This window comes from Diceros bicornis, chromosome 26, assembly GCF_020826845.1.
Source record: "Diceros bicornis minor isolate mBicDic1 chromosome 26, mDicBic1.mat.cur, whole genome shotgun sequence".
NCBI classification, from domain to species: Eukaryota; Metazoa; Chordata; class Mammalia; order Perissodactyla; family Rhinocerotidae; genus Diceros; species Diceros bicornis.
The window spans coordinates 3753046-3778758 of record NC_080765.1 but is presented as its reverse complement, the minus strand read 5'-3'; the positions used below and the strand labels follow the sequence as shown (position 1 = coordinate 3778758).

Here is a 25713-nt window from a genome sequence, read left to right as displayed (position 1 = left end):
CGCTAATGTTTATTTAGCGCCTTGTGTGAGCCAGGCCTTGCCCCAGACACTGGGAATACAGTAGTGAACAAGACAGAACTCCCACTCTCTAGAGGGCAACAAATGATAAACAAGAAAAACATCAATTGTAAAGACCACCCGGGACACATCTGTACTTGAACAAATCAGGTTTATTGCCTCTTTCAAAGAGGAAGCCTGCACTTACTTCAACAAGAGGGTGTTAAAGAGGACGTATTATAGAATTTGGGCTTGGATTAAGTGATTTGGGAGAGGGTTCAAGTAAGTGGGCTTCTACTTGGATTAGGTGCTGTCAGGAAATGGTGGCAATTCTATGAATGGATGTCTTAATAAATATTTAAAGTGGGAGGAATGAATGCAGGCTACTGCTGTAAAGAAGCAGCAGTTATTCATATTAGCCAGAATGGGGAAAATGTTTGGTCTTTTTCTCGTTCCAACAATAATCTTGTTTTCATCTGAGTTCAAACATGATTACAGAACGTCTTGATTATGCCTTGCTCCATCACGGTCGCAGAATGGCCTTGTGTGATGTTGGTGTTCTGGGAAATTGTTTACGTCCAACAAGAGAACACCAAGGCCTAGCTGTAAGTGCCAGGACAGCTCCCAGATGTGAGGAGCAGCTTTTCTTTTTCTCATAAGAAAGGCTCCTTCTCTCGACCGAGGTAGATTTTTGCTAGGTGCCCCGTGGACAAAAGAGACGCAGCCCCAGTCCTCAGGGAGCTCACAGTGACTTGTTTGCGCTGTTTTAAATAAATAGACTGTCAGAAATGGGAGGGCGAGTGGACCAGACCCAAGGAATGGCGAGGACAAAGGCCCGGGGGCGGGAGGGGACGCTGAGAGCCACTAGCGAGGCGCCGGGGGAGCCACAGCGCGCACGGGGACTGGAGAGGTCGGCGGTGGCCGGACCCTCGGGCATGCAGGGCCACCTCCCCCGCAGGGACGTGAGCTTGCGGCTGCCGGGATTTGTTCAGAAACAGGAAATGAAATCAAACAGCGTTGATCAAAATAACCCACCCGGCCACAGGCTCATGAATATTCAGCAGCCTGCTTCCGGCTTGCGACTCCGCCCCAGCCCTGCCCGCCTAGGGGACTGCGCTTGCGTCGCTGGCGCGCGGTTCTGTCGTCATACGTGCGTGCCGCAGCCGCCGCTCGCCAAGGAAGTAGGCAGGGTGTCATGGCGAGCTCTGCCGCCGCCTCTGTGCGACCGCCGAGGCCCAAGAAAGAGCCGCAAGCGCTCGTCATCCCCAAGAATGCGGCGGAGGAGCAGAAGCTCAAGCTGGAGCGGCTCATGAAGAACCCGGTGAGACGGGGCGCGGGCTCGACGGCCCCTCCGAGTCTCATCCCCTTCCGTTCGGGCGCCTTTGAGGGCCCGCGAGCCCACCTCCTCCGCCTCCAAACTCAGGAACTTAGTACCCGAACCCCAGGGCCAGTCCTTAGGAAGGAGTAGACTACCCCGGAGATAGTGAGCTTCCTCTGTTCGTATGTTAGAGTCTCGCCTAGATGAGGGCGCTGTGAAGCGGCTTCCCGTGCTCTAAGACCCTTTCCAGTTAACTTTCCATGAACAGAAGCGTTAGACTGGAAAGATGGAATCAGTGGGTTAGCACAAGGGTTTATTCTCTTCTAAGCGGCACCGATTGTTAGAGAGGCATTGGCCTAGACACCTGGGACAAGTCACTCCCCCCGTCCGAGCCTGGGTCCCCTCAATCATAAAAATAATTGGATGAGAAAGTCTCTTATGCCTTTGACTAGAAAGAGTTGACTCTCCTCTTACAGTAGGGTTAAAGTTGGAGGTTTCCAACCATGAGTGGTGACTTAGGTTTCTGAGTTCTCCTCTGGAAAGTGTAGCCCTGGCAAGGCTGTGGGCTGTGATAGACCCCAACAAGTATACAGGATGAAGTAAAGCTAAGACAGAGGGAAGATAAACTCAGCCTTGGGTCTTAGGAGCAAAGCCGCCTTACTTCACCAGTCCAGTTAAAATTCTTTGGTTAGAAGAGATGTGACTCTCTCCGCAGGTTTATACTTAAAATGCTTTCGTGTTTATATATTGCAGGACAAAGCAGTTCCAATTCCAGAAAAAATGACTGAATGGGCACCTCGACCTCCACCAGAATTTGTCCGAGATGTAATGGGTAATGTCTTTGGTTGGGGGGGGGAGAGTATGTAAATATAATTTTTGAGGTGTGGATATAAAAACGCTGCAGTTAGTGTTTGTTAATTAGATCTCTAATAGGAAAAAAAAAGTTCACTAGTTCAGTATTTTGCTCCTACAACGAAGGGGTATTGTTGCTCATGGTTTGGCCTTAGAGAATTTTCTTCTGCGTTATTTTTAATAATGTGTCGTATTGTTTTTTTCTACATGGGAATAGTTTTATTGTTTTGTTGGGTTGTAAATTAACATATCCTAATTATAAATAAAAATAAATAATAGAGCTATGAAAAAGTTTGAAGCACCTGTAATTCCATCATTCTACTTGTAACATTCTGAGATAGCCTTCCAAACCTCTTTATAGTCAAACCGCTCATGCTTTATAATCAACCTTTTTTTTAATAGTCAAACCACTCATGCTTAAGAAAAAATGTTTTTACAAAAATATGGTTATTCTCCCCTTACTATTTGGTAACCTACTTTTTTCACTTGTTATATCATGGACGTCTTTTCAACTAAGTAGAAATTTAGCATGTCAAATGTGAAATCATCTGGTGGGGGGGTGGGGAAAGGTCGTAGGCTGTCTTCTAGGTTTTTAGTTACTGAACCACAGGCTGTTTCTCCTCTTAATACTGCATTAGAGTGGAATTTTTAGTGACTTCGCATCCAGCATTTATGCACAAATATTGAATGATGCCTCCACTATGCCGGGCACTGTGCTCGATTCTGGAGTACAGTGGGGAATAGGGCAGGCATAAACCCTTCCATTACTTTCAGTTTCTTTCTTTGGTTCCCTTTTGATTAAGGGTAGCCTGTGTTGGCAACTGGATTTCATCAGGACCTCTGGACTGTCTCGGCTATAGGTTCAAGTGCAGGGGCCGGCAGTGGAGAGTTCCATGTGTACAGGCATCTGCGCCGGAGAGAGTACCAGCGACAGGACTACATGGATGCCATGGCTGAGAAGGTCAGTGAGCGAGGAGGCTGGCTGAGCCCTTGGGTTTGGGCAGTGTGCACTTAGAACTTTCAGAGAAAAGTATCGGAAGAACAGTAGATATACCTGGTTGTTGCTTGTGCGAGGGCTGCCTTCTCAAGTCAGCATGGGAAACAGACATCAAGTAGACTCTTAGGTCAGACTCAGCACAGCAAGATGCTCACACTAGGAGATGAATGAGGGGAGGGAGACTTCCATGCGTGTAGAAGGACACAACAGAGTCTGCTTTCCCCTCCAGGCCATTTGCCGTGAAATGGAGTAGAAAGCGGAATCTCCCACACCGCTTGAGTCACTATTTCTCTATTCTCTCTCTTTTTGGCTGAACACCTGTAATTCCAGTTAGCTGTGTGTTTGGTGTGAATAGTAGTGTGCTTTCATGTGTCTGCTGCTTTGAGTTTTCTAGCTTGGAGGCTGGCATTTCTTCATGATCGGTCTCCAATAATAATTGATTTAGAACCAAGAATTGCTTTAGAAATTGTGCTATAAGAACTGTTAAGCTTTCTATTACTTGACTGGAAGAGCCAAAACCTCTCTCCTGTTGCTCTTAAAAATACTCTTTTGGGGGCCAGCCCAGTGGTGTAGCGGTTAAGTTCGCCCGCTCTGCTTCAGCGCCCTGGGGTTCACGGGTTCGGATCCCGGGCGTGGACCGACGCACCGCTTATCAAGCCAGTCTGTGGCGGGGTCCCGTATAAAGTGGAGGAAGATGGGCACGGATGTTAGACCAGGGCCAATCTTCCTCAGCAAAAAGAGGAGGATTGGCAGCGGATGTTAGCTCAGGGCTAATCTTCCTCACACACACACACAAAAAATACTTTTGGACATTTCACTTGTTTTATTTTTTGAATTGCATTTTGGAGTTCTTTTATCCACACCATTGCTAGAATTGAGTTAATTCTTTCACTTAACTTGAACGAGAATGGATGTTACAGTGTTTAGTCATCTCCTGTAGAAACTTTGTCTTTTTTTCATTTGTTTAAATCTTTTTGTATTTCTCAGTTGTGATTTTTGGAAATTTTGCATATATCTCACCACATTTGTTTAAAGCTATTTTAAGTTGTTTGATTGCAGTGGTGCTAAGTGGTCCTTTATATTTTATTATTAGCTGTTAGTGAGAATCAGGAAAAGAATACTGCCCTGTGTATAGCGCTCCACTATTTACCTACCTTACTATTAATAAAAATCAAATATTATTTGGCTAATTCTTTGCGATTTTGTAGATCTGATTTCTCCTCTTAATACTGTGCATGAGAGATTGCCCCTTGTTCTTAATTTTACAGCATGCACTGGAAAAGTCCTTTTCCTTGGTCTGACCCTGATGCCTGTTACTTCATGGAATACATCTGTGCCTTTTAGAGAGATGCAGATACTTTAAAATGATATTCATTTGTCTGCTTTTTATGAAAGAGGAAACCGCTTTACCCAATAGCATTTGATTTTCTAATAATTTGGTTTAAAAAAATTAGACACTCTTCTTATATAGAAAATTAGAATTTCTTCCTATATAAAGGAGATAAAATACTTTAAACAATTAAAACAGGGGCCAGCCCGGTGGCATAGTGATTGCGTTCGCACGGTCTGCTTCAGCAGCCCAGGGTCCACAGGTTCAGATCCTGGGCCCGGACCTACGCACTGCTTATCAAGCCATGTTGTGGCAGGCGTCCCACATGTAAGGTAAGATGGGTGCAGATGTTGGCCCAGGGCAAATCTTCCTCAGCAAAAAGAGGAGAATTGGCAATGGATGTTAGCTCGGGGCTACTCTTTCTCACCAAAAAAAGAGAAAAAAATTAAACTACATTCATAAAAATAGAATACTACTTAGCAATAAAAAGGAACAAATTACTGATACATGCAACAACAGGAGTGATTCTTAAAGACATTATGCTGCATGAGAGAAGTCTTGTACAAACGAAACCATATTGTATGGTTCCATTTATATGAAGTTCTACAACAGGTAAAACTCATCTATGTGAAAAAAAATCAGAACAGTAGTTGTTTCTGTTGGGAGACGCAGTTGGGAGTTGGGTGAGGAGTTAACTGGGAAGAGGTATCTGGGGTGATCAAAATTGTACACTCAAGATTTGGGTGTTTTGTTGTATATAAGTATTACCTTAAATGGAAAAAAAAAGGAAAACCATAAATAAATATTAAACTCTAGTTAATGATATGCATGCTTAAATCTTTAGAAGTGAAATGTTCTGGTGTCTGCAACTTACCTTGAAATGCATCAAAAAAAATAAGATGGATTGATGGATGGATAGAGGTATAGACAGGTGGATAGATACGTGATAAAGCAAGTAGCAAAATGTCTGTTGTAGAATCTAGGTGGTTGGCATATGCACTGTGTAATTCTTGCAACTTTTCTGTGTTTGAAATTTTTCAACATAAAACACTAGGGGAAATATTAAACCAAAAGAGACAGACAAGATACAGAAGAAAATATATAGATATTGATTGGAATGGCCAAAATTGAGTTTGAAAACTATGATTTTGGAACAGAATGGGATCATTGCCACGGTGGTTTTCATCTGTATTTGCTTCTCCTGCAGCCTTTCTTGGTCCCTAGATGGTGGTGGTTCCCCTAGATGGTGGTGGTTCTTCTCCAGCTCCTGCTGCCCTGTTTGTGACATTCTCAATTCCTCTGGGAAGTTTCAGGTGGTTTGTTACACAGTTATACCAGGTCGCTGTGATGGGTTTGCCACTCTCAGGGGTAAACAAAACTTTGTATATACAGACTATTGGAAGCACTTTTTTATTTTTAAACTACTTTAGAGGGGAGGAAATAGAGCAAGCTTGTTGTCTGAAATACCATCAGTTAGTTTGAAGTTTTTATATATTGATTAAAGACCCAGAGAAAATACAGAAAAATGTTTCACAAACCTTGAATCCACATAGGTGCAAAGGTTTTTATTTCACCTGGTGAAAGATAGGCTCTGAGGTTAGAAGAAAAAGAAGAGAGGCAAGAGCATTCTCCCCTTTCCCAGTGACTGATAGGACGTCGCCACCAGCAGAGCACATCTGACTTGCTCCTGCTTGAGCCTTGCTGCAGCCAAGTTCAGCAGCCCGAGGGCCCTGTTCAGTTCACTGGGTCAGTGTAGCTGCCTGAGCAGCACAGAGTGAGACGTTTACAGCTCAGCTTCCAAACAAACCAAGTGCTTTTAGTTTGCTTTCTAGTTGTCCTCTAATAAAGCTGATTTCCTTCTTGCAAGGAGACCCTTCCTATAATTTCTGTTCTCAGAGAGTTTCTGTGTCACTCTAAGCAGATCCACACAGCTTGGAAGTGCAGACCATCGACCTTTATGGCTGTGACTAGAAGAAATAGAGATGACACTTGATATTAGTAGATGTCTTTGTAGTTTACAAGTGCTTTCCTGTAGGTTGTTGCATTTCATTTTTCTTCCTAAAGGCTCTGGGAGAGAGAAATTATTATTTCCCCCATTTTATAGATGAGGAAACTGAGGCTTAGAAGCAGGGAGCTGCTAGGAAGAAATAATTCAAGGGATGGATATATACGTGTAGGTATATATACTCACATATACGTGTGTGTGTGTGTGTGTGTGTGTGTGTTAGTAGCAGGTGATGGCAGTATGTGTTAGGTAGCTTTCGAATCGGTCATTTGATATCTGTAGCTAGTTAGGACTTGGAAATTCCATGCTTCCGGCCCTCTGGCCGGTCCATCTGATGAGCTCCAGTCACTGTCTGTAAAGAAAAAACCCACTCTTGTGTGTCTCCTCTGCTCTCATACTCTTATTACACTTCTGACTCTTCTGGTTACTGTATGTGTGGGGATTTGCCCCACACCAAGCAATTCTGTGACACCAGCTGAGTGTCCTGTAATTTAACTCAGTTCTGACGCTGTCTGCCTGGAGATAGGGTCAGATCCCATAGATTAAGGGCTCAGTCCTGCAAGACTGCCTCCTGCCCACCACCACTTGAAGGGTTGTCAACTGTGCTGCTGAGGGACTGGCTGTAAATCAGAGATTTCCCATGATCCCCTCCTCAGGTTCAATTAATTTGCTTAGAGGGGCTCGCAGAACTTAGGAAAATATCTTACTTACTAGATTTCTGGTGTATTATAAAAGAGTATAACTCAGGAACAGCCAGATGGAGGAAGGGGCACAGAGCTTCCATCCCCTCTCCCAGCACCTCCACATGTCCACCAACCCATAAGGTATCCAAACCCCATCCTTTTGGGGGTTTTGAAGGCTTCACTAAGAAAGGATGATTGATTAAATCATTGGCCGTTGGTGATTAATTTAGCCTCCAGCCACTCTCACTCCCTGGAGGTCAGGAAATGGGGCAGAAGGTTCCTCTGACAACCACCCCTCTTCCTTAGGGGCTTTCCAAAAGTCACTTATTAACATCAACTTGTGTGGTTGAAAGGGGCTTGTTATGAATAACAAAAGCCACCCATTTCACGTTTATCTCTGGAGCTATTTCAGGAACTGCGGCGAACAAAACTAAATATAATAAAAGATCCCCCTGTGGCTCTTATATAGGGAGTGTATAAGGGTTTTAGGAGCTATGTGCCAGAAACAGTGGACAAAGACCAAATACATATTTCTTGTTAAAAGTCACACTATCCAATACCCTGGCCAAACAGAGCTGGTAGTGCTGCCCCTGCCCTCAAGGAATACACAGTGTGCTCCCTCTCATACTTTGTCTCTCTCATATTTTGTTGTGCATGAGTGGTATCTTAATGGACTGAAAGAGTTCCTTAGCCATCAGAGAGCCATATATTGATTTGCTGCCCCTTAAAGTGGCCCTGGAGACCTGGATGTGCCTATAGCGCCCCCAGTGGTATGACTCTCATACCCAGCCCCAAGTGTGTCTAAATGATACGGTCGTTTTTTGCAGCAAAAGTTGGATGCAGAGTTTCAGAAGAGACTGGAAAGGAATAAAATTGCTGCAGAGGAGCAAACTGCAAAGCGTCGAAAAAAGCGGTAAGGGCTTTGCAGCATCCCATAACTAATGAGACTTAAGGGCAGGAAATGGGAGGGTAGATGACTGGTGAATGAGTCCTTGCAGTCAGAAGTTCACCTATATGACCTGTAGAGGTCTTGGGTGTTACAACCCACAGTGGAGCAACCCGGTAGAGGAAGGGCTTTTCTTCTAGTACTTGGGGGACAGATCAGGTCACTTATTGCCAGTCTCCACAGCTCCTTGAAATTGTTACCACACCAGGTCTGTTTTTGCCTGCCGCCCAGAAAGCCAATCACCGAGACGACCAGATTGCAGAGAGAGAGGGTTTAATCACAAGGCAGCCAAGTGAGGAAAATGGGAGAACAAGTCTCAAATCTGCCTCCCCAAAAATAGGGACTCGGGTATTTATGGGGAAGGGGGCAAGGGGGTCTGAAATGATTGGAAGTGAGGAGAGATGAGGTAATTGATGATCTGCGCAAGCATAGTCAGGCTTCATGTTTCTCCGTAGGACACATGTTCACAGAATGGCGGCATTAGCCTGCCCTGAGGGTGGAGTTCTAACCTCTTGCCGTCAAAAGGGCCCAGTTGATGGGTTGGTGGTCTCAGTCTGCCCCAAGTAGACAAGCGGTTCAGTTCCTGAGAAAAATAGCTCAAACATCCATTACCATGGTGACCCCAACTCCAGGGGGATGTTACCTATAGGAACCTAGTGGGAGTCAGATAGCATATTGCCCAAACAGCACAGTTAACAATGCGTAAGTTTATTATGCAGATTTAAGTCCTCATCTTCTGTTCTGATAAGTTTCTAGGTAAGGCCATCCCCCCCTTCTTCCTGGTATAGGGAAGAAGATACCTTTACAGATGGAAATTTTTCTTTTCAAATGTAAATGTATCATAAAGGGTAACCAGAGCTAAGAATGGGCTTAGCACGGACCCACCCAGACACCGGAGATGTCTATGGTGATGGCCTATTCTGGGGGCAGGCCTCCCATCCCAAACTCCTTTGGTTAGTTAGTGGTGGGTGGGGGCCAAAATGTCATTCAGGCAGAGACATACTCTGAGCTGGCAAATTCCAATCCCCCATAGTTACTAGCTGCTTAATCATCACTGGCTGTTTGCCAGTTTCAAAATTGTTGCAGATTCTGCAAAGCTTGGAGGTCAGCACTTTGGTGATCGCATGGATTTCTGTGTCTCCTTCATGTCTGTATTTTAATGTCAAGTTTAACAAGGTGCTGTGAGCAAACTTCCAATTTAGCTTCTTCCTTAAGGTCTGTGACCTCCTTAAGTGACTACTTGAGTATACAGGCTGCCTGTGTGTGTGTGTTTTAATAAATGCTCCCTCAACTTTTAGAGAGCCATGCAGGATTCTAAAGACAGTCCCTAAATATCTGGGATGAAAAAGCATCTCCAGCATTTCTGAGATTGCTTTCATCACCTCAGGACTCACGAGGATTTGTTCTTGGTCCATGAAGAAAACAGCTTCATGATGATGATATTGGAGTAGCAGAATCATGAGAAAGTATTTCTTTCATTTTATTATTGTAGTGTTTGTGTAATTATAAGTCTTTAAAGATCCTGTAAGTAGATGTTTATTTTCTAAAATATACACTAAGGTAGTTAAGAAATTAATGTAAGTCATGTGTCACTTAACGACAGGGATACCTTCTAAGAGATGCGTCATTAGGCGTTTTGTGAACATCATAGTTTGCTTACATAAACCTAAATGGAATAGCCTGCTACACACCTAGGCCATATGGTACTAACCTCTTGGGACCACCGTCATATATGCAGTCCGTCATTGACCGAAACGTCATTATTTGGCACATGACTAGTTATTTTGCATTTGTAGCCAGAAGTTAAAAGAGAAGAAATTATTGGCAAAGAAGATGAAACTTGAACAGAAGACACAAGAAGAAGGTGAGTGGTACCCACTTTTCTTGGTTGTGACCTTCTCAGTCTTGATGATAGTAGCTGACCTGTCAAGAATGAGATTTAGAGTTTGGAGCTGGTTGGCTGACTGCTGAAGAAATGAGAGCTTATTTCTATTAGTTAGGACTTACTTAATTGCAAGTGTGAGAAAACCAAACTGGCTTAAGCAAAAAAGAAAGATACTGGCTCACGCTAAGTCCAGGACAGACCTTGCCTTAGGCATGGCTAGTAAAGGAGTTTAGTGATATTATTGGCATTCGCTGTCTCCCTCTGTCCCCTGGCTCCCTGTCCTCAGGTAGGCTCATGTCCTCCATGTGGTTGTGAGGTATCTGTAGCTATTTCTAGGGCTGCACCCTGCCTCAGTGTTGTCCAGAAGGAAAGACTGAGAGGATGTGCCTAGCAGAAGTGTTTTTGTGTCTCTTTGGCTCTGACTGAATCACTTGGCAAGTCAGTTAAGAATGCTTTTGGCTCGGGGCCGGCCTGGTGGCTCAAGGGGTTAAGTGCACGCGCTGCGCTTCGGTGGCCTGGACTTCACGAGTTTGGATCCCCAGCAGGCACCAACGCCCTGCTTGTCATGCCATGCTGTGGCGGCGTCCCATATAAAGTAGAGGAAGATGGCCATGGATGTTAGCTCAGGGCCAGTCTTCCTCAGCAAAAAAAAGAGGAGGATTGGCAGATGTTAGCTCAGGGCTGATCTTTCTCACCAAAAAAAGAAAAAAAGAAAAAAAGAATGCTTTTGGCTACAAGAAACAGAAAACTCAACTAGCAAGTAGTTGAACAAAGAGGAGTTGGTTTTTCTCACGTAACAATAAATCTGGTGGTAAGTGGCAGCCCAGTGTGGTTCAGCAGCTCAGTAGTGTTAGACCCCGCATCCATGCAGTTCTCTTAGCCTTTGTCCTCTGGGCGTGAGATGGCTGCTGCAACTCGTGGCATCATACCTGTGTTCAAAGCAGGAAGAAGGGGGAAAAGAAGTACCTCTCTGGTGTTTCTTTTTTTTAAACGAAGAGGAAAAGATCCCCTAGAAGTGTCCAGCAGATGACACCTTATATCTCATTGATCAGTACTAGGTCACTTTGCCATTCCTTGCTGCCATCAGGGTAGATGAGTAGAAAACAGAATTGTCATGACTATCTTTAACGTATCGTGATCCATCACTGGGAGCTGGATACCCTGCCACCCTAGACAGAAATGAGATTTTGTTAACAAAATGGAATAGGAGTGAGTAATGTGTCACTGTCCCACAGTGCTGCCAGTCCTGCCCACCTCTGAACTCATCACAAGGCCAGAGGTGCCAGCCACTTTCCTGGAAGCCCCTGGGCTGAGAATCAGGGAGAGAGGGTCCCCAGATGGAAAGGACTGAGAATGCATTCTGCTATTGATCCTATCCAGTGAATTTTTTATCTTAATTATTGTTTTTCAGAAAAGTTCTAAAATTTCCATTTCATTCTTTTTTATACTTTCTATTTCTTTGCCACAGTTTTCTATCTTTCCGTTCGTTTCAAGAGTGTTTGCTCTTACTTCCTAGAAAACTTTTAAAATATCTGCTTTAAAGTATTTGGTAATTCCAGCATCTATCTGGGTCATATTGGTATTGGTGTTGTTGATTATCTTTCCCCACACACGTTCAGATTTTCCTGATTCTTCATATGCCAAGTAATTTTCTATTGTGTCTTGGACATTTTGAATGTTCTATCATGAGGCTCTGGTCTTGTTGATGTTTATTTTAGCAGGCAGTCAACCTGATTGTGTTCGGAACACAGGTTCTGACCAGCCTTCTGTGGGGTGTGGTTCCAGTGTCAGTTTGGTGTTCAAAGCTTTTGCTGTGCTAAGTGTGTTCTGCGTGTGCCGCCCAGTGGCCGTTCAGGGTTTAGTTCTTTGAGTTGGGTTCTCAGAGTGTTTGGTATGGTGATTAGGGCCAGATCCATGCCTGCGCTGTCAGGATGAGCCCAGGAGTCCATAAATGACTTCAGGGTGTCTCTTCTAATCTCCTCCCTCTCCGTAATCTCCCCTGTAGTTTCTGGTTTCGTGGGGCTCCCCTTTTCAGACTTCCACCCAGAAATCTGGGGCTTTAGTTATGCATTCTGCCACATACTTCCTGCAGCTGTGCCTGCTTCCAGGGCCGAGTGGTGGGAGGAAGAGAAGAAAAGCAGCAGGGGCCTGCCTGACCAGCTTAGTACCACAGCTCCCTGATCTGAGAGAAAGGGTGCCTACCGTCGAAGTTTTTGTGCCTGCAAGCACCCATTGCCACCCCAATCGCTGTTGCCACTGTGACCCTGGTGGCATTGCCTGGGAGCTAGGGTATGAGAGAATGGAGAAAAGAGAAGAAACACAAGGGTTTCCCTCACTCTGGTCATTAGGAGTCCCCTTTCTTACTCCTCAAACCAGAAGTAGAAGGTTTCTCTTGGAGCTCTGTCTGTCTGTATTCAGTCTCCACTTCTGCATATTGGATCACCCTGAGTCCAGGCTCAAGGGTACTGGAGGGAAAAAAGAGGCCAGGAAACTCAATACTGTTCCAGTGGCACTTTGTATTCTGGTCTTTTTCCTCAATCTGCTTGCTTCTCCAGAGTCCATGTCTTCTGTCCGGGTCCTATAGCTGTATTCAGTGGAGAGACAGGGTCAAATGTGCTTGCTCTGTCTTACCTGGAACCCTCTATTTGGTTTTTTGAATCCAAATACAGGACTTTATATTTAGCTCTTTTGTATTTCAACTTGGTGTTATTAGCTCTGTTAATTCAGGTTCCCAAAATCCTTTGGAATTCTGATTCTGGAATTCAGCATGTTACCATGTCTTTCCAGTGTTGTCATGGGTGGGTTTGATAAACACACCTTCTTTGTCATTGGTAAAAATGTTGAGCCGGGGCCAGAGCCCTCCAGCATCCACTAGAGAGCTCCATTTAGGCTGGCACAGACCCGTTCACTGAAATCTCCAGCTTAAGAATCAGCCGGACTCACTCTTTCATCTTACCTACAGAGGTGTCATAGGAAACTAAGGTAATTTGAGGTCATGGGGTAGGTACAGTAGACGTAAGTTCCAGGCTCAGCTCTCATTCTGGCTCACCCTGACCTCACACATCTGGCTTCTCCTATTTGGGCAGACTGTTTTTTTAGCTTGTAAAATGATAAACTCTTTCTAGATCTAAAATTATATCTGTATCTTTCTAGATATAAAATGCAATTTGATAACTTTGCCAAACATGTTGCTGTAATTAGGATATACCATATTTTGGGGGAGTTCCCTCACTGGTAAATCTAAGAAGGCTTTCAGAACAAGAAACAGGTTAGTTTGCTCTAAGTTTGTACTTAATGAACCTGTATTGGGTCTTTGGAATCACATGTTAACTTTTTAATAGTCGCTTCTAGAGCTGAAAGAGACAAGTGGCAGCATCACAGAGCTGGGGTTTCTTCAGCCGACTCTCCCTTTTCTGGCCCTTTTAGACATTAGGTGCATGTGACCATGCAGTTTATAGTCACTTTTCTTTAATTTGCCCAAGGCTATAAAGAATAGTTGTGAGCACACAGCAGGTTTGAGTACTTTCAGGCAGATTTCATCCAGAGCTTTCCACTTGTTTAAGATGGCCTTGTGCCCTCTCACTGGGTCTCCCCCGTCCTGAGCTTCAGCCTATCGAAAAGAAAGATGCTTGTGCCGGTGTCACGTCATAGAGTTGCACCATAGCAGCATGGCATGTTTTCAGACTGAGGGTGATTCTTTACTCACTGGGTCATGAAAGCAGAGCAGAAGTTGCAGCTGTCATTTTTTCAAACACAAATAAAATAGACTAGAAAATATCCGAGTGTACCATACTCTGAATAAGTATTTTGTGAAATTTTCTTTCAGTTTCTATGTGGACTGTGGGCTGTAGTCAGATAAATTTGAAAATCATTGTTTTGGTACATGGGCCCTTCTCTTATACTTAATTGTGAAGTTAGCACCTGTACATATTAAAAAATGATTAACAGTAATGCATGATGGTATATGCTTTGTACCAAATGCACAGGTAGAGAGTGCTATAGGCATAACCGTCATACAATGGTTTGTGTGCCTTTTACCTCGCCTTCCCAGTTTCCTTCCTTATTTTTCATTGATTTTTCTAGCTGTCTGGTTGAAATGAGTAGAAACCTAATGCGGTGGTACTCGGTTGTGCCACAAGGTGGCTCTGTACACCTCCCGGTTCTTGATGGACTAGGAGGTCAATCACTCAAGCTTTTTGGCTCTTCTCCTAAACAGCCATAAGGGGCAGCTGGCTAGAAGTTCTGCCCTGTTGTTGGAGAGGAACTATCCCCACTTGCTGTCCATACTGGTCCACTAATTCAGTGAAGACACGCTGCAGTTTGGGTCTCCTGTCTGAATGAGGCCCTGGGATGGCCTTAACCCAATGTGGATTATTAAGAAGCCTTGAACTCCCAAAACGATGTATTCTACCATAGGCCTGCCTACCAGAGAAACTCAGGGTGACCTTAAGGTGATTTGTTACTAGGTATACCGAGAGCAGTTTCTCAACCTCAGCACTATTGACATTTTGGACCAGATAATTCTTTGTTGTGAGAAGTTATGTCCTGTTCATTGTAGGATGTTTAACAGCATCCTGGCCTCTACCCTCTAGATGCCAGTAGTCCCCGCAGTCACTGACAATCAAAAATGTCTCCAGACATTGCCAAATGTTCCCTAGTCAGGAAGGGGACAAAATCGCGCCAGTAAAGAGTCATATCTCAGCTGGTATCTGGTGTTTGGAAGACACCTAACATATGTTTTGGATTGAACTGTTTGTTTCACTGCCAAAATTCTTAAACATACTGTGTTGGAAAACTATCCATATGCTCTATGTCTTTTGAAAATAAAGGTATGATATTTTGAGAATAAATATATGATCATTTTAGAAATTTTTTGGAATATGTAGAAAAGAATAAAGTCAAAAATAAAATTATCTATAATCCTTACTAAAAATTATCTATAATCCTTATAAAGATAATCACTTTAACATTTTAATGATATTTCTATTTCAATTTTAATATATATTATATAAACCTATTTATATAAATACTGTATTTATAGCTATCTTAATTTTATCATACAACATTATATCACAAATATTTTCCCATGTCTTTGGAATTCCATAGTACAAGGAAGGATTTTTTACTAGTCTATTCCTTTATCTGGTTAAAACTAAAAGTTAATATCAGTTTCAGTTTCACTACGTGGCATTTTACTTAGTATTCCTATAATCTGTTAGTAAAATCTCAGATTCCTGGATTTTAAAATATGTAAACAGTACTAAGAGTAATGAGAAAGCTCCAATATCATCATCCTAACAGATAATCTTTCTATCCATTTTCTTTTAGTCTCTTTCCATATGCACATGGCATTTGTCTGTTGTCATAATCAGTGTATGAACAGTTTTCCGTTTTGCTTCTTTAACATTGGAGTCATTTCCAGTCCTTCATAATTTTTTCAGTGACTGATAATATCCAACAGTTGGTGTGCTACGATATACCTAACCCCTTCCCTTTTGTTAGATGTTAGATTAATTCAGTTTTTGTCTTCTTTAGAAGAGGCTTTAGTGAATATTATGTACCTGGCTCCCTTCCCCATTTCTGTATTATTTCCTTAAGATAAATTTCCAGTAGTGGGAATTACTAGGTCACAGACTGTGAAAAGATTTCATGAGTCTTGAAATGTATTGCCAGTTTCTTTCCAAAGGAGTAGTGTCAGTTTTTACTGCCATCAACACTGGGCAACAGTGTACACTTTTACGATATCCTTGCCAGCACCGGCTTTTAAAAATTATTCCTCTACATGGATAAGAATGTGACCAGAGGAAGTCAGGGTCTCATTGAGGATTCAGTAAAAACCTTACAGAAATCTAGATCCAGATCTGGCAGGACCACAGTAGCAGCCTTCACTCTCTTCCCACCCCACCTCCCCTGACACTCACCTTTGTACAGCCTCTAAAGCTTTTTTTTGTGTGTGTGTGAGGAAGACTAGCCCTGAGCTAACACCTATGCCAATCCTCCTCTTTTTTGCTGAGGAAGATTGGCCCTGGGCTAACATCCATGCCCATCTTCCTCTATATGGGACGCCGCCACAGCATGGCTTGGCAAGTGGTGCGTTGGTGTGCGCCCGGGATCCGAACCTGCGAACCCCGGGCCAGCGGAGCGCGAGTACTTAACCGCTGTGCCACCGGGCCGGCCCCTCCAAAGCTCTTTTTAAAATGTAGATTGGATTGTCATTCATTCTTCTGTTTATATAATAACAGCAGCTAACATTTACTGAATATTTGTGTACTCCCAGTCGTAAGTGCTTTGCAGGTATTAACTCACACAGTCCTCACAGCGGCTCTGTGAGGTAAGCAGTGGTGTTATCCCCATTTTACAAATGAGGGACTTTAGACAGCAAGTGGTGACAGCACTGCAGAGCTGCAGAGGGAATGAGTGGGCAGGATTTGATCCCAGATAGTATGTCTTCACTGGCCCAGCGCTTACCCACGAGGTGATTCTGCCTGCCGGAAACCTAATCTGCAGCCCCTACATTCTTGGCCCTCCCTATCTGGCCCTTTCTCATCTCTCCACCAGTTTGGTCTGGCGCCCTTCCACACACCCTCTGCTCTCGCCAAGCTTACTCCTCCGTTCTTCTGCCTTGCTGAGGAGGCTCAGACCTTGTGCTCTTTTCTTTTTCGTGCTGCCTGACTCCCCATCTGCCTGGAGAGCGTCTGCTCATCCTGCACCTTCCTCTTACAGTGTTTTCTCTCTTTGTAAAGTCTTTCCTACCCTCCCTCCCCACCCCAACCTAACCCATCTAGCCTTTCCCTCCCCTTGCTCTCAGAGGGTTTTGCACATACTTGGTTATAGAATCTGCTAAATCACGTCACGTGCTTATCTCTTCAGCTGTAATCTCAGTTCCATCAGGGTAGAACAGTGTCTTTTTTTTTTTTTTTTTTTTTTAATAAAAAAAGCTTTTCCTTTTAGGTTTACAGAAAAATTGCAAAGATAGTATAGTACAGAGAATTCTCATGTACCCAGTTTCCCCTATTAACATCTTAAGTTAATATGGTTCATTTGTCACAATTAATGAACCAGTATTGATACATGTATTAGCTAAAGTCCATACTTTATTCGGATTTCCTTAGTTTTTACCTAATGTCTTTTTCTTGTTCCAGAATCCCATCCAGGATATCACATTACATTTAATCATCATGTCTCCTTAGGCTCCTCTTGGCTGTGACATTTTCTCAGACTTTGCTTGTTTTTGATGACCTTGAGAATTTTGAGGGTCAGGTGTTCTGTAGAATGTCCCTCAGTTGGGATTTGTCTGATGTTTTTTTCATGATTAGACTAGAGTTATTTGTTTTTGGGAGGAAGATCAAAGAGAGAGAGTACTGTTCTTACCACATTATATCAAGGCTGTATACTGTCACAATGACTTGTTACTATTTTTTTTCAATTATTTTATTGAAATCATAAAGGTATATAACATTGTGTCATTTGGAGTGTACATTGTTGTCAATTTCTGTATAGACTGCATCGTGCTCACCACCAGTAGTCTTAATTTTTATCCATCACCATACATATGTGGCCCTTTACCCACTTCTCCCCCCCCACCCCCTTCCCCTCTGGTAACCACTAATCTGTTCTCATTGTCCATGTGTTTGTTGATCTTCCACATATGAGTGAAATCATACAGTATTTGTCTTTCTCTGTCTGGCTTATTTCACTTAACATAATACCCTCAAGGTCCATCCATGTCGTTGCAAATGGGACGATTTTGTCTTTTTTTTATGGCTGAGTAGTATTCCATTGTATATATATACCACATCTTTATCCTTTCAACCACAGCAGGGCACTTGGGTTGCTTCCACGTCTTGGCTATTACGAATAATACTGCAATGAACATAGGGGTGCATAGATCTCTTAGTATTGTTGTTTTCAGTTCTTCAGATAAATACCCAGTAGTGGGATAGCTGGATTGTATGGTATTTCTATTTTTAATTTTTTGCGAAATCTCCATTCTGTTTTCCATAGTGGCTGCACCAGTTTTGCATTCCCACCAGCAGTGTATGAGGGTTCCCTTTTCTCCACATCCTCTCCAACATTTGATATTTTTTGTCTCAGTAATTACAGCCATTCTGACAGGTGTAAGGTGATATTGTAGTTTTGATTTGCATTTCCCTAATAATTAGTGATGTTGAACATCTTTTTCTGTGCCTGTTGGCCATCTGTATATCTTCTTTGGAGAAATGTCTGTTGATATCCTCTGACCATTTTTTGGTCAGGTTGTTTTTTTGTTGTTGAGTTGTATGAGTTCTTTATATATTTTGAAAATTAACCCCTTGTCAGATATATGATTTGCAAATATTTTCTCTCAGTTGGTGGGTTGTCTTTTTGTTTTGTTCATGGTTTCCTTTGCCTTGCAAAAGCTGTTTAGTCTGATGTAGTCCCATTTGTTAATTTTTTCTTTTGTTTCCCTTGCCTGAGTAGACATGGTATTCAAAAAGAGGTCTTTTCAAACACTGTATGATCTCACTCATATGTGGAATATAAACCAACACATGGACAGAGAAAACTGGACTGTGGTTACCAGGGCAGTGGGGGTGGGGGGTGGGCACAAGGGGTGAAGGGAGTCATATATGTGGTGATGGACAAACAAAAATGTACAACCCAAAATTTCACAATGTTAGAAACCATTAAAACATCAATTAAAAAAAAAAAAAAGTCTTTTGTTGTTCCATATTAATTTTAGGATTCTTTGTTCTGTTTCCATGAAGAATGACATTGGGATTCTGATTGAGATTGTATTGAATCTGTAGATTGCTTTAGGTAATATGAACATTTGAACTATGTTTATTCTTCCAATCCATGAGCATGGAGTATCTTTCCATTTCTTTATATTTTCTTTGATTTCTTTCAATAATGTCTTATAGTTTTCAGTGTATAGATCTTTTACCTCTTTGGTTAAATTTATTCCTAGATATTTTATTCTTTTTGTTGTGATTGTGAACAGGATTTTTTTTTTTTGGTGAGGAAGATTGGCCCTGAGCTAACATCTGTTGCCAGTCTTCCTCTTTTTGCTTGAGGAAGATTGCCTCTGAGCTAACATCTGCACAAATCTTGCTCTATTTTGTATGTGGGACACTGCCACACCATGGCTTTATGAGTGGTATGTAGGTCCGTGCCCAGGATCTGAACCCGTGAACCCTGGGCCACCAAAGTGGGGCACGCAAACTTAACCACTACGCCACCAGGCCAGCCCGGGGATTGTATTCTTGAATTCTCTTTCTGCTAGTTCGTTATTAGTGTATAGAAATGCAACTGATTTTTGTAAGCTGATTTTGTACCCTGCAACTTTGCTGTAGTTGTTGATTATTTCTAATAGTTTTCTGAATGTTTCTTTAGGGTTTTCTATATATAGAATCATGTCATCTGCAAATGGCAAGAGTTTCGTTTCTTCCTTTCCAGTTTGAATTCCTTTTATTTCTTTTTCTTGCCTAATTGCTCTGGCCAAAACCTCCAGTACTACGTTGAATAGGAGTGGTGAGAGTAGGCACCCTTGTCTTGTTCCTCTTCTCAGAGGGATGGCATTTAGTTTTTCACCGTTAAGTATGATGTTGGCTGTGTGTTTGTCATATATGGCCTTTATTATGTTGAGGTACTTTCCTTCTATACCCGTTTTATTGACAGTTGTTATCATAAATGGATGTTGGATCTTGTCAAATGCTTTCTCTGTGTCTATTGAGATGATCATGTGATTTTTATTCCTCATTTTGTTAATGGGATGATTTGTTACTATTGATGTTGACCTTGATCACCTGGCTGAGGCTGTGCTTGTCAGGATTCTCTGCAGTAAAGTTACTCCTTTTTCCCCCTTCCCACTCTGTCCTTACTCTGTGCAGCCCACACTTAAAGAGTCGGGTATAGTTATGCACCCTTCCGTGAGAGCGAAGTGGCTACATGAATTATTTGAAATTCTTCTGCAGGGGAGATTTGTCTCTCCTCCCCCGTGTATTTGTTTGTGTCAGTATGGACTCGTGGATATTTATTGTATACTCTAGGCTTTAATCCAGCACTGCTTTCTTTTGTTCATTAAATCGTTCCAGCTTTGGCCGTTTGGAGCTCTTTCATTTGGCGCCTGTGTCCCTTTTACATACTCTCTCATCATTATGAGGTTTTGGGTTTATTTTTGTTGTGTTTTGTTTTTTCCTTTTTTTTGCTCTCCCTTACTTTCTGGCACTACAAGATTATTCTGGACTTACCTTGTATATTTCCTGCCCTAGACCTAGAATCAGCCATTTCTCCGAGGAGGCCTGGTTCCTGTTACTGGAGAATGGTATTTACTGGAAAAATCAAGATCTGGGAGCTACGTATGCTCTTTGCTACTGGGGTGTTGTTTTTAGGCCCTCTTAACTGATAAAGCAAGAAAATATATACGTGTGTACTAACCAGTATATATATGCATATCTACAGATACTTCTATATGTAACCATCTGTGTCTGTCTATGTTAAGCTAAATATGAGTTTATACTGATGTCTCCAACTCTAATCTACTGCCGAATGGATCATTCTAGCCTTCTCAACTGTTTGTAACCTGCCGCTAAAATAGTGAGTAACCTGGCTCCCACCATCCACCATCCATTTATTTAATTGTTCAGTTCCAGGGTACATGGATAGTGGATTCAGAATTGTTAAGCTGTTGCCTGTGGGAAACAACTTTATCAGCTAGAGTACAGTGCTATGTACAGTTCCTTTTGCCGTCAGTTTTATAGACTCCACTATTTCCAAAATTACTTAGGTCGGCACCTTTCCCCACCCCCTTCACAGAGGTCGTTTCATCCATTTGTAATACAGTTAGATTCATGTGTCACCTTTTGCATTCCATCCTGGGATTCTTAACATCCTAAATGATTTTTAAAATTTGCATACATTAAGATTTATTCTTTGTGTTGTAAAGTTCTATGAGTTTTGACAAATGCATAGTATCATGTATCCATCATTATAATATTATACAGAATAGTTTCACTGCCTTAAAAAAAAGTCCCCTGTGCTTCACCTATTCAGCCTTCTCCCCACCCCAACCCCCTGGCAACCACTGCTCTGTTTACCATCTCTGTAGTTTTCCCTTTCCCAGAATGGCGTATAATTGGAATCATACAATATGTAGCCTTTCAGACTGGCTTCTTTCACTTAGCAAAATGCATTTAAAGTTCCTCCATGTCTTTGCGTGGCTTTATATCTCACTCCTCTTCATCGTGGAATAGTATGTCATCATGTGGGTGTACCATAGTTGATTATCCCTTCACCTATTGAAGGACGTCTTGGTTGCGTCCAGTTTTTGGTGATTATGAATAAAGCTGCTAGAAACATTTATGTGACGGTTTTTGTGTGGATATAAACTTTCAAATGTGTTGAGTATATACCTAGGAGGGTGATTGCTGGATCATATGATGAGAATATGTTCAGCTTTGTAAGAAACCGCCAAACTGTCTTCCAAAGTGGCTGCACCATTTTGCATTCCCACCAGCAATGAATGAGAGTTTCTGTTGCTCCACATCCTTCTCAGCATTTCATTTTGTCAGTCTTCCAGATTTTGGTCATTCTAATAGGTGTGTAGTGGTATCTCGTTGTTTTAATTTGTGTGACAGCATCTTTTTACTGCTGTGTCCTCAACATTAAGCATAATAGTAATAAGCAGTTTATTATTTATTTATTATGTTGAAAGAATGAATGGGTGAAATAATTTTGTTGAATTACCAAATGACTTGAATGTGTACCAGATTCCTAGGTTTCTCTTCGAGAGTGGTACTTCTAGGCCCCGACAACGTGCTAGGCCCCAACAACATGCTTCCCACCCACAAGAATCAACTGGGTTTACTATTAAGTGAGGTTCTAATTTTATTTATTTATTTATTTATTTTCCCCAAAGCCCCAGTAGATAGTTGTATGTCATAGCTGCACATCCTTCTAGTTGCTGTATGTGGGACATGGCCTCAGCATGGCCGGAGAAGCGGTGCATCGGTGCGCGCCCGGGATCCAAACCCAGGCCGCCAGCAGCGGAGCACGCGCACTTAACCGCTAAGCCACGGGGCCGGCCCTAAGTGAGGTTCTACATTTCCAGGGCCTTCTCAGTCACAAGGAATGCTTTGAGCCCTTCTCTGTTAATCAGCACCTCAGGCATCTAAAACACACCTTGCCACAAACATCCAGGTTAATCAGTGTTCTACTGTTTCTTTAAGATGAGAATTAAAGATCAAATCGTATGCTGTCGTCCTGCTGCGTTCAGACCTATGTGAGTGTGGCTGGTGGTTCTTAGAGAGGCTTGAGGCAGACAGAGTATGACTAAGTTACCGACCAAAACAGAAGTAATGAGCAGTTTCAGCCTTGGAGACCAAGTTCTAGAGCAGAGCTCCCAAGCTGGTATATGGGGAACGGGCTATAAGCGGCAGAGCCTTGATTCCCTCGTCCTTCAGGGTGGAGACTGAGTGCCCAAGGCCTTGGACCAGTTGCCCATGTGCCATAGAATGTCCTTTTCCATACATGTCATGACATGAGAGAGCTGGGGGAACACTGCCACAGGAGTCCAGGGAGCTCAGAACTAGGTTTTTGACCCATCTCCAGTTTTTCACTCAATCTCTCCATAGCATGCTTTTTTTTTTTTTTTTTTTTGTGGTAAAATACACATTACATAAAATTTACCCTCTTAAGTGTTTTTAAGTGTAACAGTTCAGTGGTGTTAAATACGTTGACATTGTTGTGCAGCCATCACCATCATCCATCCTGATAACTCTTTTCATCTTATAAAATGGAAACTGTACCTATTAAACTCTACTCCCCATCCCCCCCTCCCCCAGCCCCTGACAACCTCCATTCTACTCTGTCTCGATGAATTGTACTGCTCTAAGTACCTCATATAAGAGGCATCATAGAGTATTTGTCTTTCTGTGGCTGGCCTCTTGCACTTAGCACACTGTCAGGGGTGCTTCCCTGTTGTAGCATGTGTCAGAATGTCCTTTCTTTTCAAGGCTGAATCATCTTCCATCGTGTGTCTGTCCATTCAGTATGCTCATCTCACTCCTGCCTCCATCTTGTTTTGTTTGCCTCAGTTTCCTTAGGCATTTTTGCAGGCAAGGTAGGCAGAGGCCTAGAGAGTCAGATAGTCCAGATTTGAATCCTGGGTCCTTGTTTTACTGATTATGAGACCTTGAGTAGCAAATTATTTAACCTCTCCGAGCTTTATTCCTCACCTGTAGAATGGATTACCTCACAGGCTATTGTTAGAATTAAACACAAAGTGTATGTTAAGGCTTACCCACTGCCTGGCACAGAGTAGGTCTTCAACGAATAGTAGCTATTAAAACATGCTCACCATTTGTACTTTTGAAACTTCTTGTTCTTTTTGGAGGAGGAGGAATACCCTAAATTAATTAAATTCAATCTTAGCAGTGGTTTCAGCCCATGGCCATGAGTGGTCTCTAGTGTCCCATCCTAGGGTGTGAGGGTGAATTTCAGATTGTGCTGTGCTTTGGGCACCCCAAGGCCTCCCGCGTTGAAGATCTTTGTCCGACTTTGTGATGACAGCGGTAGTGAAGCTCTGGCTACCTGTGGGCTCTGGGGGTGCTGGAGTGAGTTCCTGCACGTCTGCAGGGAGGAGGCCCATTGGTGGGCCCAGGTGAGCGCACTGTGCCTGCTAGTGGCCGCAAGAGTGGACCATGAGCTGGAGGACCGGTGCTGCTTCTCTGGGCTCTGCCTCTGCCCCATTCCAGTTCTCGCCCACTGCCCTGCTCCCTAGAAGCAGGAAAGAGGAGGAGGAGCTGGGAACAAGTTGTCTGCGTGCTCTGCTTTTGGCCAGCTCAGCTGCACTGTGGGTACTGGCAGTCAGGCCAGGGAAAACACTGGAATTCAGAGCTGCACGTGGAGTGTCGAGAGAGAGGATTTCTGGGTCTGTGGGAAGAGCTGGCAAGCTGGCATGTTTGTGGTGGGCAGAGCCATCTGCTACATAGTTTTTGAAAATCCTTTTGCAGACTGTGGTGAGAGCTTGAGGCGTCAGCAGGAGTGTTGTCAGTGTAGCGTTAAATGTTAAAGGGCTGGCTGGGGACGCCACCCTGCCGAGGTGACAGACAGTGGTGTTGATAGGGGCCATATAAAAAGCAGTGAGGCCCGATTTATGGGATTCTTGTGTGTGCAACTGGACCTTTTTATAAGGATGAGATCTACCCAGCAGCAGTGGTAGGTCAGTTTTGTGACCAACCCTTTATACCCAGGGAGTGGCGTTGGGAACTGATGGACGTGAGGACCTCCTCTGGCTCCTCAGTGTCCTGTCCAGGAACAGCTAGTTCCTAGTTTTTCCTCTCCTCCTTTTTTAAAGTGCCCCTGGATTCTCTGAGTGAATTTGTGTGTCTCTGATCTGAATGTCATGTGATTACAGGATCCAGTCAGTCCCAGGAACAGCCGTCCAGTAGCTCTGAGGAGGCGTCAGGAGCAGAGGAGGAGGAGGACGAGCCCAGCTTCATCATGGGGCGATGACGATGTTTGCCACAGCGGCTCTCTGGACCCTGGCCCACTCTGTGACCAGGACCTCAGAAAACCCTCCAAACGACCCAAGGGGAAGGGGGGCTGTTTCAACTCAGTTTCCCTCCCAAGCCCTCGCTGGATAGAAGCAAGTGGGAACCCATCCTGACTGCTCACAGCCCCCCTGGCGGCAGGACTCGGAGCCTGCGGGAGAGAGACGACAGTCTCCTGGACGCTCAAGGGCACTGCAAAGCAGAGTTCATTCACGTTCCCACCAAAAGGGGAAAATGTAGCCTTCTGCCCCTGGTGCCTGTGCTTGTATTTGGACAGTGATAAGTTTTGGGCTGGTTTCTGTGAAGGGCATGTTTATTTAGTAAAGAACAGAAAAAGTTAAGGTTTTGTTCAGACCTCTGTGACGTCGATTACAGAAGAAGGCTGTGAAGTGACATGATAGAGATGGGGCCTCGAGATTTCCTGGTACATGGACCTGATCCCAGACTCGTTGAAGGAAATGGCTTTCGCTCTGGGGCTAACTCACATTGCAGGGCGCCTGGTCTCCATGTCCTTCAGCTGAGAGTGCAGACTGCACCCCAGAATATGTGCTCCTGCCTAGCAGCTCCCAGTACACAGGTGTGTGTTGGGAAGCCCCCGGCATGTGCAGAGGGAGATATGGGACTTAACCAGGGGGCTGGGCCATAAGAGGGGAAACTTGATGTGTGAAAAGAGCTTTTGGAAAAACAATTGGAGACTAGAAAATCCAGGCTGGGCTGAACCACAGTAGAGGGTATGTGGAATCCTGGCTGAGCGGGAAGGACGGGGATGGACTGGCCAAAAGCTGCATTTTCATCCTGAGGTCAGAGGGGATTTAAACAGAAAATGGGAGGTGACCAAGGGCAGCCTTTCAGGCCAACAGGAGCAACAGAGATGGTTTCTAATTAGAGCCTTTGCTCACTTTTTGGATTGTTTATCTCCAAGTTTCTAAATATATTTTATGCCTTTTATGGAATTTGATGGGATTAAGGACAGTGGTTTTGAGTGAAGGGAAACTAAGAAGCATTTTACGTGTCTTTTCACTTTTGCTGTATTGATTTCCCTGGCCCTGCCCTCAGCCATGTGACATCTGGGGTCACTGCTGTCCCTTCAGCAGTTCAAGTGACAGCTTCTCTGCCAGGAAGCTGAAATGGAAAGTCAGCCCTAATAAATTAGCACACACCCTGGG

At 43.5% G+C, this 25713-nt stretch overlaps 1 protein-coding gene across 1 annotated transcript; it reads left to right on the top strand.

The window, feature by feature from the left end:
* The first annotated feature begins 1159 nt into the window (after nt 1-1159).
* Nucleotides 1160-25713, top strand: PRKRIP1 (PRKR interacting protein 1). Its single transcript, XM_058569057.1, has 6 exons — nt 1160-1318; nt 2069-2147; nt 3028-3128; nt 8010-8095; nt 9925-9992; nt 24412-25713. Exons 1-6 carry the CDS (start codon nt 1193-1195, stop codon nt 24507-24509), a joined length of 558 nt encoding a protein of 185 aa, XP_058425040.1. The 5' UTR covers nt 1160-1192; the 3' UTR covers nt 24510-25713.

Excerpts from the sequence above, each read along its gene's own strand:
- PRKRIP1 (XM_058569057.1), top strand. The coding sequence starts at position 1,193 with ATGGCGAGCTCTGCCGCCGCCTCTGTGCGACCGCCGAGGCCCAAGAAA. Across the intron at positions 2,148-3,027 it reads ATTTGTCCGAGATGTAATGG|GTTCAAGTGCAGGGGCCGGC; the intron begins GTAATGTCTTTG and ends TCTCGGCTATAG. Across the intron at positions 8,096-9,924 it reads GCAAAGCGTCGAAAAAAGCG|CCAGAAGTTAAAAGAGAAGA; the intron begins GTAAGGGCTTTG and ends TTGCATTTGTAG.